Consider the following 12952-nt stretch of genomic DNA (forward strand, 5'->3'; position numbering starts at 1 on the left):
TCCACTGTTATTTCTTGTCTTGATCAGAAACCATGTACCCACCTTCCATTAAACTCGAGAGCATCTTTTAAGAGGTTCACATGTCTTAGAAAATTCATGATGCTAAAGTCTGAGTTAGAAAACAATGAGGAGCATATTCTGGAAATTGATCAACTACAATCTTTTACATTTGTTACTTCTCCAAAAAAAGAAAACTTTTACAGTTGTTAAAGTTCATCTATGACCCCATCATGAAGTAACGTGTTTTATCATTTTAAATAATATATTTTTTATCGTGATAAAATTAATACTTCTTTTTAATTATATAAGCCTGGTTAACTTGTTTAATATGTAAAAGCTCCTCCTAGTATATTCTTTGTGAATTTGAGAAATAAAACTAACTTGCTTAGTTTGTACAAGAATATTTTTGAACTTGGGGATAATTCAAGTACCTTGCTTTAATTTATCCAGGTTGCTTCAAGTGGCATGGGCTTTGGACCTCAAATGGCTATGCAACTGGCTGAACGCTTGTACACTCAAGGATTTATAAGGTCTTGTAGTAATCTTTTTCCCATTGTGAAGTCATATATATGTTGTAAATGATATATATTCTACAGGAAATACTCCGAAAGTAAAGCAGATATTATAATTTTATTTGTGGAATTTTCCTTATTGGAGAACATAAAAATAAGATTTGTGACAGAAAATGCTGCAATGTCTTAAATAAAATTGATATGGTTCAGCATTTTATTAGTTTCTTAATTGTTTATTGTTCAATGTTTGGAACCTAACTACTAATAATTTTCATATGATCTTCATCTAGTTATCCACGCACAGAGAGCACAGCCTATCCTTCTTCATTTGACTTCAGAGGCACACTTGGTGCACTAGCGAATAACACGATATGGGGCAATGATGTACAGAGATTACTTGCCAATGGGTATCATAAACCGCGATTGGGATCCGATGCAGGCGACCATCCTCCTATTACCCCAATGCAGTCAGCAACTGAGGATATGCTGGGCAAAGATGCTTGGAGACTATATCAGTATGTCTGTCAACACTTTATAGGGACTGTCTCTCCTGACTGCAAGTATTTAAGTTTAAAAAAAAAAAAAAAAAAAAAAAATCTATCCTTTTTGTTTATTGTTTCATCTTATTGTCTTTGTTCATTCTATAGGGATTTTCCTTGGCACTACAAATAAGCCTTGTAGCTTATGAGCCACTCTAAGCTCAAAGGCACACTTCTTTTTTGAAAATAATCAAACAAGCTCAAGCTTGAGCAAACATAAGCTTGACTTTTATTAGGCTCACAAACAAGGCTCATGAACGAAGTTAGTAAAAATAGTCTTGAAAAAAATTTAAAAAATGTTAATAATAATAATAATAATAATAATAATAATAATAATTATTATTATTATTATTACATCTAGATAGAGAAAATAACTGGAGAAACTGAGTTTCTGTCCTGGTATGAAACTAAGTTAAGTTTATATCAAAAAACTGATTCTGCTCTTACATAAAAAGTCTATTTATAATCTTTAACTACTAGGGAATAAACTAGCTAATAGTTACATCTAGACAGGCTATCACAACATAAGTCAAAGCTGAAATTAATGAGGATATATGGCAGATTTCAAAATAAGGGGATGGCTGGCTGCCCTAAGAGGTCAGAAAGAGTGGCTGGCTGTTTGGCTTGTAGAGAGTGGCTGGTTGTCAGTCCTAATTGTAGAGGGGGGTTGGTTGGCTGGCCTAAAGGTAGAGGGTCGCTACATCAATCCGAGTATAGTCCATTGGTTTTCTTTTGCAGAAAAATTACTATATTTTTCTTGTAATTAATCAATATGATGAGGACAGAGAGTACGCAATTGATAAGCTTACCATTCACCTATGTTCATGGCCCAACCCCATTATCTTGTACACACAGATTTTAATCAGAGCCCCTGATCATACCCACCTGAAAGAGATAATGAAATCTGAAACTAGCAAACCAGCCCTAGCCATATTTTCGCAACAAGGATTTGGGGTTTTTTTGGGTGTTGGCTAGGAATTTAGGACACGACCTTTCTATGTGGGAATGGAGAAATCTAGCAAAGGTAAATGAGAATGATTCTTCTGAAAATTTCCATACCTCAAGTTATTTTTCTTTAGAACCTTATTGGATTGGTTGTTAGCTTTGCGAAACCAATCATTTTCTTATCTTCTTGATTTGCTTGATTCATGTAATTTTTGTATTTGATTTGTTGACCCTTGTACTTTTCCTGTGCACTAGGGTGTCCCCTTTTTGATATTAATAAATCTTGTTACTTAAATAAATAAATAAATAAATAAACAATTCTTTTGAAAATGTGAGATTCCATTGGTTTAAAAGTTAAACTAAAATTTTCCCTATTGTTGGGTAACATTCTCCGTTTAAGGTGTGTTCTCTTGTTGAGTGTGGTGGACTAGGGATAAGGAAGATCACTACCTTCAACAAAGTTTTATTGAGGAAATGGTGGCGTTTTGGGGTTGAGGAGAATCTGATGTGGGAGACGCAAGAAGATTTTTATTTAGTATTATTTATGTTTGCAAGTCAATTATATTTTTATGTTTTAGGTCCTATTTGTTTATTGGGCTATTAGTATTTTAATTTGGAAGCAAGGTTATATCCGGAACTGTTTGTCTGTGTTGTGGTTTAAGAAGCTTTAATTTCTGATATGATTTTATATGCGCTAGATGGGGGAAGTAGGAGTTGGAACTTACTTTTCCATCGTGAATTTAATGACTGGGAAACAGGGAGATTTTACTCTTTTTGAGCATGTTTCTGCCAGAATACTAGGGGGGGAGGGTGATGATGTTCTGATTTGGCAGTTGAATCATAGTGGTATCTTTGATATGCGCTCCTTTTATAATTCTTTATTAAAAGTCCCTTCTATTTCTTTTTCTTGGTAGAGCATTTGGTGTATTAAGGTACCTAAAAGGGTGGCTTTCTTTTTATGGATTGCTGCTAGGAATTGGATTCTTACCATAGACAACCTTGTTAAGAAAAACTTGCCTCTTGTTAATTGGTGTTGTCTTTGTCGGTGTGACGAGGAAACTATGGATTACCTTTTACTCCATTGTAAGTTTGCTTAAGCTTTGTGGAGTGAGGTTTTCCTTATGTCTGGGGTTCAGTAGGTGATGCTGTATACAATTGTCTCTCTTCTTTTTGCTTGGAGGATGGTTTGGGAATTATTCTTCAAATGTTTGGAATATGGTACCGGCTTGTCTTACGTGATTAGTATGGAAGGAATGCAATGCCCGAACTTTTGAGGACATTGAGAGACCTATTGAACTGTTGAAGACAACGCTAGCTAGGACTTTGTTTGAGTAGTCTCGTATTTGAGGGCCTCACACATTGTATTTCCTTGTTTGATTTCCTTATTTTTGTTAGTTTCTATTTGATTTGTTTGTATTCTTTCTTTGCCGTGTGTTTACAATTGTAAACACATTGCATTTTCACTATCAATAAAACTTTTATTACCTATCAAAAAAAAAAAAAAAAAATGGAAACAAGGTTATTTTTGTAGTAAGGCAATTAGGGTTTTCTATGCCAATTAGAACTAGGGTTAGTTTAGCAACCCTTTATAAGCAACCTATTGTATCCTTGTGGAGATAATTGATATTTTGATGAATGTAAAGAATGGCCATTTGATCTCTTTGGTCTGGTGTTGATTCTAGGTCCACACCCTAGGTGCTGACTCCTAGTGGTTTTCCCGCTTGGTGCTAACTCTAAGCTAGGCATAGGTGCTGACTTCTAGGTCATATCCCTTTATTTTTTTTTTGTTTCATTTTGTTTTGGTTGTCCTGTGTCTTAATTGATCATGGAGGCGTGTAGTAGTTTCAAAGTTTGGGGTGGATAAGGTGGGGTTTGTGTTTGAAGTGGGGTAGGGCTTCACATGTTTGTGGCTTGTGGAGGAGTATTAGGATGGGTGGGAGGGATTTTCCTAGTATATTCGGTTTGAGGTTGGTTTAGGGGATAGGGTACAGTTTTGGCATGATCAGTGGTGTGGAGATCAGCCTCTGAAGTTGACTTTTCCGCTATTAATTGCAATTACTTCAAATAGAAAGGCGACGATGGAGGATGTGTTGGTGAGACAAAATATGGGGGAAAGACACAGTTGGGATGTGTGATTCCAACGTGGGTTTAATGATTGGGAGGTGGAGTTAGTAGGGGTTTTTTTTTCACAAGTTGGAGCTTCATATTCCTTCAAATGTGAATAGGGGTCGATTGAGGTGGAGTTGAAGTGTTGAAGAAAAGTGGAGATTTCGACATTCCTTCTTTTTATAGTGCTCTGAGGGGATCTTCTCCTATTATTTTTCCTTGGAAAAGTATTTGGGGGTGTGAAGGCTCCACTCTCGAAGGGTATTTTCTTGGTAGATATCCTTAAGAGACTATCGGTTGTGGGGTTAGTGGATTTTGGTGTCAATAGTGTGGATAAAGTTGGAAGTGAGAGTAGTGTGCTTTTGATTCAAGGGGCGGATAACAAGGACACCAGGTCGATAGATATAGGTGAGATTGGTCAGCCCAAGTTAGCATTGATGGAACCAAGTTTAGATTGTGGCCTATCTGGTTTGGGTGTCTTGACGGTGGAGGAAGTGGCTTTCTCAGAAGTGGTTTCGGGTGAGGAGGAGAACTTGGCAGATTGTAATCTGTTGTTTACTATTATCCCTTATGGGCTGGCCTTGTCGATGGAAGTGGACAACGATTCTAAGGTGTTAGATATTGGTGGTACGCTGGATGTCTCTAATTGGGTGAAGAACAGAATCCCAGGTTTTATTAAAGTGATTGGGCTTCCTATGAATTGTCATGAAAAGTTGTGTATTGCTTATCTTCAAAGGCTGGAAAGGGAGATGGCGGTTATTAACCAGCAACGGAAGAAAGCAGTTGCTAACCAAAAAGTAGCTTCCTCCACGGGTAAAGGGAAAAGAGAGTTGATGAATTTAATTTCAACGGTTAACTATGATGGGAGATAGTGTGGTGGAAGTGTGGTAGAGACAGTTGTGGGGCCATAAAAGTTTTTATGAAGCTGAAAATGGTTTCATGGAATGTTAGAGGTTTGAATGACTCCCAAAAATGTCTGGTAGGGAGAAACTTGTTACGTGAGTAGAAGTGTGATGTTGTATGCCTTCAAGAAACAAAGCTTGCTAGCATAGATAGGCAGCTGGTTTGCAGTATTTGGGGCTGTTTGTATGTGGATTGGGTGGCTTTAGATGCTGATCAAACGGCTGGTGGGGTCTTGATTATATGGGATAGGAGGGTTTTAGAAAAGTTGGAGGTTCTGGTGGGCACGTTTTCGGTGTCAGTTCAGTGGAAAGGTGTGGAGGATGGTTTTATCTGGGCATGTTCAAGGGTGTATGGCCCAAATGGTAACAATTTGAGGGGTGATTTGTGGGATGAGTTGGTGGGTATTTAGCAGTATTGGAATGTTCCTTGGTGTTGTTTTGGGGATTTTAATATTGTTCGTTTTCCTAGTGAACGGAGGGGTGGGTCTAGGCTTACTCCAGCTATGGAAATTTTTTTTGAATTTATTGAAGATTTAAACTTGATAGATTTGCTGTTGGAGGAAGGGAGTTATACATGGTCTAGTGGTATTGACCAGCCATCCATGTCTAGGATCGATAGGGCTCTAATGTCACATGACTGGGAGCAACACTTTCTGGATGTGACCCAACGGATTCTACTACGACCAGTTTCAAATCATTTCCCAATTCTCTTGGAGGTAGTGGGTATGGCAAGAGGAAAAAGTCCCTTCCGGTTTGAGAATATGTGGTTGAAGTCAAATGGGTTTGTTGATAGAGTAGATTCATGGTGGAATCGTCATTCTTTTTCGGATACACCTAGTTATGTGTTTGCTAAAAAATTGAAAGTTTTGAAAGAAGACATTATGCAGTGGAATCGCCAAGAGTTTGGCAATGTTGGGCGCAAGAAGAAAGAATTATTAGGGGCTTTAGAATTACTAGATGCTAAGGAAGGGGTTCTTGGAGTCACTGAGACGGAGAGAAATGAGAAAAATGAAGTGAGATTGCAAGTAGAGCATCTTATTTCTCTAGAAGAGATCTCCTGGAGACAAAAATCGAGGATGTTATGCATTAAGGAGGAAGATAATAATACTAAGTTCTTCCACAAATATGGCCAATTCTCCTAGAAGGTATAACCATCTGAGTTTCTTAGAAGTGGATGGAGTGATTTATGGGGAAGGAGCAACAGTGGCTGCTCAGGTAGTTTAATTTTATAAAACTCTGTATCAGGAGACTGAGGAGTGGAGACCTTTTGTGGAAGGACTGGAGTTTGATCAAATAGGGGAGTTGGAGATGGGCTGGTTGGAGAGGAGATTTGAGAAGGACGAGATCCTATCAATGGTCAGAGATATGGAAGGAGATAAAGCTCGAGGTCCAGATGGCTTTTCTGTGGCCTTTTTCCATCATTGCTGGAGTGTAGTAGAAAAAGATGTTTTAGCAGTCTTTGAAGAGTTCTATCAACACTGTAAGTTTGAGAAATATCTTAATGCTACCTTTATAGCTTTGATTCCTAAGAAGAATGATGCCTTTAACATTTGTGATTTCAGACCTATCGGTTTGGTGGGGAGTTTATATAAAATCTTGGCCAAGGTTTTGGCAAATAGATTGAAAGTGGTGTTAGATCAACTAATATCTGAATCTCAGTATGGTTTTGTGGGAGGTAGGCAAATCCTTGATTCAGTTTTCATTGCTAATGAATGTGTTGATAGCAGAATGAAGAGTAAGATTTTGGGGGTGATTTGTAAGTTAGATATTGAGAAAGCTTATGACAATGTGAATTGGGAGGTACTTTTGAAGTTGTTGAAGAAAATGGGTTTTAGGGAGAAATGGTGTTGCTGGATTCGAACCTGTATCTCTACAATGCAGTTTTTTTTGTGTTGGTAAATGGGACCCTAGCTGACTTCTTTGATAACTCTAGAGGTTTGAGACAAGGGATCCGTTGTCTCCCTTATTATTTTTAGTTATGATGGAGGTGTTTAGTAGGATGGTGAAGAGAATGGAGGGGGCAGGTTTACTTAGTGGTTTTAGGGCGGATGGTAGGAGGGGTAGAGGGGAATGTGTTTCACATTTGCTGTTTGCGAATGATACTATTTTGTTTTGTGATGCAGATGTGGAGCAAGTCCTACAGGTTCGATTGCTGCTACTTTGTTTTTAGGCTGTGACTGGTTTGAAGGCTAACGTGGCTAAAAGTGAAATGGTCCCTATAGGGGAGGTAAATAATGTGCATGCAAAGGCGAGGGCATATTTTAGTAGATTGGCATTGTCTTTGTTAGCGTAGTTTGGAGGATGTCAACCATCTGTTGATTCATTGTGAGGTTTCCAAGTTGTGGAATTTTGCCCTTATGTCTTTTGGAGTTTCTTGAATCTTTCTGAAGAAGGTGAGTGATTTATTAATGGGGTGGAGGAATTGGTTGGGGAAGCATGCTTTGAATGTTTGGAATTTGGTGCCCTTGGCCTTGTGTGTAATGTGGATTATTTGGAGGAAGCAGAATAGTCATATTGTTAAGGATCAGGAGCATTTGGTGGATTAGCTTATAGCATTATTTACAGGGATGCTGTTTGATTGGTCTCGTTCTTGGGGATTCACTTTTAGTGATTCTTCTATTCTGTTGTTCTTAGATTCCCTTCTTATTTGTACATAGTTTGCTTTCTTTTGCGTTTTTGTATGTATCTTTTTGCTACTTCATTCTTCTTGCATGAAGTAGCCCTTTTCTAATGAAATTTTTATTGATCAAAATGGAATCACCCATATACACCAGGGGGTGTACTCAGTAGCAGTACAATCAATCTTTCAAGATTTGGTTTCTTTTTCTTTTTGCCTTCATTTTCTCCATAACCAAACATATAAAGACAAAAGAACAGAAAGTAGATGAATGGATTATCAAGGCCAAGACCTACTAAGATGAGATTTCTAAGAACACAGTGGGCCAAAGCATGGGGTTCTCACACACAGAGAGAGAGAGAGAGAGAGAGAAAGAGATCTTTGCTTGAGTCAAGATTCATGCTGGTGGTGAGGAGGAAATATGGCATGAGAATTTTTAAAGATTTGGTTGTTTAAGGTCCATTCTAGTTTTTTATTTTATTTTAATTATTAATTTAGGCCACTTGGCAGCCCATGTGGCAGATTTTATTTTTAATTTTTTTTTTATTATCACCGTTAGCCACGTTAACTTTTTTCATCCACTACTTAACGGTAGGGATTATTTTGACACAATATCAAAAGGTTCGGGACTAAATTGACATATTTAAAACGTTAGAGACCATCTTCACATATAAGGCAAATTTTTGGGACTAAAATAGGAACTAATCCTTATAATAATATTAATTGACAAGCACACACTCAGTGGTCTTGAACCCTTCCTCTATCCCATCACTATAGTGGGAGGAAGAACCATTGGAGTTAGATTTCATTTAAGAGTGCATGCTTGTGTGGTTTTAAAACAGAGCTTCAGCTTTGGCTTGATCTCAAACAAAAGCTTGAAGTTAACTCTTTTTGCTACTTAAGCCAAGCTTAATTAAAAATTTTCAAGCTATTGCTCAAACGTGGTTATTTGGATCTACAGTCAGACTGGACTCAAGCTTGGGTTTGTAGTATTTGCACAAGTAAAGCTCTTAAAGCTCTGCTCATATTCAGCACCGTTTTTGTAGGTAATTAAATGTAGTCAAGCATGAATTCATGAACTAATTGACTTATGACCACTGCATTCTCTCTCTTCTTTTGTGATTAAGTTGCAAATGCTCTTTAGGCTCAAAGCTTTTGCCTACTTTTAATCTGTTTTGAGCAAAGGTTTTTCCCCTTCATACGCATCATGTATGGTGCTGAAGAAAGCCATTTATTCTTTTAATCTATTCCAGGACAAAGGTCAAATTTTCAATTGGTGGAGAATGCTTCCATTGCACTGGGCAGCGCGTTATAGATGAAGGATTTACATCTATTATGCCATGGTTGGCAGTAACTGAGAGAAATCTTCCTCGGTTTACAAAAGGAGAGAAGATAGAAGCTTCAAAAGTGGAGCTATATGAGGTAGTAATTTTATCCTCCTAAAAAACTATTATATTTGTTTACAATTTTCCATTTATCCATTTTTTAATTTCGTTTGAGCTGTTAGAAATTCAAAATGCTCTTGTATTCACCTTTTTGGGGGTGGAGAAATGGGGCTGGGGGTTGGTTGATGGGTAGAGAGTTTGGCTCTAACATGCTGCCTCTCCTTTAAGGATAGGGTGATATGCTACTCTCTAAGATGATATTGAATAAGGGGAAAACAAGGAAAGGAAAAAGCTAAAATCAAATATCTTGATATACTGATGGTGCATTTTATTATGTTATTGATGATATCTGAATTTCAAACAATCTCCAGGGGAGTACCATGCCTCCAGATTATCTTAGTGAGAGTGAACTGATTTCCCTGATGGAGAAGAATGGAATAGGCACTGATGCTTCAATACCTGTGCATATTAACAACATATGTGAGCGCAACTATGTGCAGGTTTCTGAATCTTTATATTGCTAAATGACTTGTCTCATTTGGGACATTCCATGGGTTTGTGTAGAAAAATTCTCTTTCCAAGATTTGAATATTCTCTTTACAATGAAATTGCAGGTACAAGCAGGCAGGAAGTTGGTTCCAACCAGCCTGGGTATCACCCTGATAAGAGGCTATCAATGTATTGATCCAGATCTCTGTTTGCCAGATATTCGAAGTTTCATTGAGCAACAGATTACTCTTGTTGCTAAAGGTCAAATGGATCATTTTCGTGTTGTGCAGCATGTCCTACAACAGTTCAAACAAAAGTTCACTTATTTTGTTAAGCAGGTGAGAAAATTTCATCTTGTTGCCCCCCCCCCCCCCCCCCCCCCCCCCCCCACCTCCCCCCCCAGTGCTTCTTTTATTACTTGCTCACTGTTATCTTCCAATTAAAAAGGGGAATTATGCCTTGTGTATTTCTCAACCTGCTTATTGAAGCCCTAATCCCTGGTCCTTGGGGTTTGCTGCACAAATACTTTCCGCCATTTAGCTTTGTGTGGTGCTTGATCTTTTCCGTAAGTGTGGGATCAATGGATCATGTTCCTTTGCACTTATGTAATTGTGTTCTTTTTTGCTTTGATCACCTTCAATTCAAATACTGGTGCAACCTTTGGTCTGTATTCCATGTTATCAAATTGTTTGTAAATGACTTGCGTTGTCCTGAATTTGTACCATCTTTCGCTTGCCCTGATTGCACCCGTTCCTTTCTTTGATCATCCCCGTATTTCTATCCATCCATGTCAATATCCTTATTTCAGCTGAACATTTCTGTATATGTACATTTGTCTGGCACATACCTTACATGTCTCACTGACTATAATTTTGTTTAATAATGTAGAGAGAAGGTGACCTGTTTTCACCTTTGCTATTTATCCTATAGATTGAGGTGCTTAGTAGGATGATTACTATAGCAGTGATGGGAGGAAGATTGTTGGGCTTCAAGATAGAGGGAGGAGAGGAGAGGAGCTAGTAATTCCCCATTGATTATATGTTGTTGACACTATCTTATTTTGTAATGCAAATATGGAAAATATCTGAGCACTGAGATGGGTGTTGATTTGGTTTGAAACAGTTATGGGTTGAGGGTCAATTTGAATAAGATTATATAAGATGTAAGGTGGGTTCTTAGCAAAGGATTATATGGGCCTACTATTGTGGCCACTTAGTTTAGAATGATTTAATTGAAAGGACCAAGAGTTGGGTAGCAGTGTGGGAGAAATTCTCTCTCAAGAGGGGAAGAATTTGGGGGGGGGAGGGGGGGGGGGGGGGCGCGGGTGTGTGGGGTTGAGTCACTATTATTAAGAGTACCCTATTGAGCTTGCCCATATACTTGATGTCTTTGTTTATGGTACCAGTAAGTGTTACAAATAGATTTGAGAGACTGCAACATGAATCATCTGGTAGATTGGAGACAGGTGACACTATCATTGAGAATGGGGCAGTTTGGCCTTTTTTCCCCTCCTAAAAGCTGGACTGGGCAAAGAACTGGGAAACGGGAGTGGTTTTTAGTTTTCTAGTCCAACTGGGGTTCAAACAGTGGTTGATAAATAATTTAATTAATAATTATTTAATAATATTAAATAGAATAAATTTATATGGTTTTCTATTTTATTTTGGGATGTTTCAAAATATTTTTCAGAGGTATTTCTTGTTTTGACCTTGGAAGAAGATTTATAAACACTTGTAGTTAATTATCATGCAAATTTTCATGCCACTGTAGTACATTTTCAGTGTACTTGGGTTGGCTATTCTTTAATAAAAAGTTCTTACGTTATATATCAAAAAAAAAAAAAAATCATGCTAAATTTGGAACTTTTCTTCTCTAGAATGAAAGGCAGAGAAAAAGAGTGGCTCCTTTATTAGTACAAACATTCTTAATATCATTTTATTTTTTTCAATCTTGGATTCCCATTGGGTGCACCTATAACTTACCAATTTAAAAAAAAAAAAAAAAATCAATGAGGGACTTATTGTTTTGTAAGAAAGACTTATTGAAAGTCCCAGATTGAAATGAAAGGGGATACTATACTTCCTCCTCAAGAAATACCTCTCCATCAAGAATTTCAAAAATGAATACATTGTTTAGTTTTTGCAAGGGCCTAACATTCTTTAGTTTTTAATGTTGGGCTAGCTTATGTGTAAACCTAACATATAAGGGTTATTTATTTATTTATATATATATATATATATATATATATATTAGATTGTTACTTATCAAAAAAATAATATACAAGGTTTTCTTTTGTAAGATAAGAAAAAATTTAGTAATTAAAAAGGGGCCAAAACTGATCAAACTGCTCAAAACCAGGAAGCGGTTTGACTGGTTTTGAGCCCTTCCAATTTTTTCCTGGTTTTTTAATGTGGACCATACCAGTCTAGGTCCCAGTTCACTGTTCAACTGGTCAGACTGGCCGCTCTGGTCTGCTTTAAAAATTTAAGCTCCTTCAACTTTGCATTGTTGGATAAGTGAATATGGTGCTTTACTCAGGGAAATGACCAATTGTGGAGATGCCTTCTGAGAATTAAATATGAGCAAGATTCCCTGTGGACTACAGACGGAGTAGAATTTCCACATGGAGTGGGAGTGTGGAGAGGAATAAGAGCAGGTTTTGGGAGTCCTATAAATTTATTAGATTTAAAATTGGGGATGGCATGAGGGTGAGGGTATATGGCTTGATGCATGGTGTGGGAACAAGGCTTTTAATTGGTTAGTTTACGTTAGTTTATGATCCTTTCCAAATTGCAGCTAACAAACATGCTAGGGTTAGTGATTATTTGGATGTTAGGGGTAAAGTAGTGCATTAGTACCCTATCTATGTTAGGCAATTGCAGGATTGGGAATTATTGTCTCCCTGCCCTGTTTGATTTACTGTATTCTCAATGGGTTCAGCTTTGGACAGAAGACAGCATATTGGAAACTAGATAGAAATGGTGACTAAATCCATGTGTATGCTTGCTAGCCTGCTGTGAGGATACAGAAGGAAACCAAGCCCCTTTTGAAGTCTTGAACCTAGTACCATTGTGCTTGATGTGGACTTTGTGGAGAGAGAGAAATGGAAGAACCTTTGGGGGGCAGGAGTTGTCAGGTGCAAGGGTTAAGTCAGTATTTGTCAACTCATTATTTCATTGGATATTAGTAGATATGGATAGACCCAATGGTAATGTAGACTTTTCATTTTTTAGAGTTTGTTTGTGTTGTAGGTTGGTATACACTCAGTACACTCACTGCATCCAATGTACTGTTGTACTTATTTTATTATTAATAGTAATTCTTATTACCTAAAAAAAATCGTACTGCCTTAATTCAATTCACTCCACAGTATTCCTGCTTTTGCCTTTGTTCAATTATTTTTGTTTATATGGTAAAATTCTTTGGTATTTGGACAGAACAATACTCTAATAGAGTG

At 37.4% G+C, this 12952-nt stretch overlaps 1 protein-coding gene across 4 annotated transcripts in view; it reads left to right on the plus strand.

Annotated features, from left to right (window-relative positions):
- The window catches only part of LOC126733366 (DNA topoisomerase 3-beta), a 97940-nt gene that overhangs the window by 69428 nt on the left and 15560 nt on the right, over positions 1-12952 (plus strand). For all 4 annotated transcript variants that reach the window (XM_050436631.1, XM_050436632.1, XM_050436629.1 and 1 more), the window contains 5 exons: positions 451-530; positions 803-1079; positions 8873-9043; positions 9378-9506; positions 9621-9833. In XM_050436631.1, coding sequence (XP_050292588.1) covers positions 451-530; positions 803-1079; positions 8873-9043; positions 9378-9506; positions 9621-9833 — 870 coding nt within the window. The remainder of the gene's footprint in view (positions 1-450; positions 531-802; positions 1080-8872; positions 9044-9377; positions 9507-9620; positions 9834-12952) is intronic.

The sequence above is a fragment of the Quercus robur genome, chromosome 6 (assembly GCF_932294415.1).
Source record: "Quercus robur chromosome 6, dhQueRobu3.1, whole genome shotgun sequence".
In the NCBI taxonomy this organism is placed as follows: Eukaryota; Viridiplantae; Streptophyta; class Magnoliopsida; order Fagales; family Fagaceae; genus Quercus; species Quercus robur.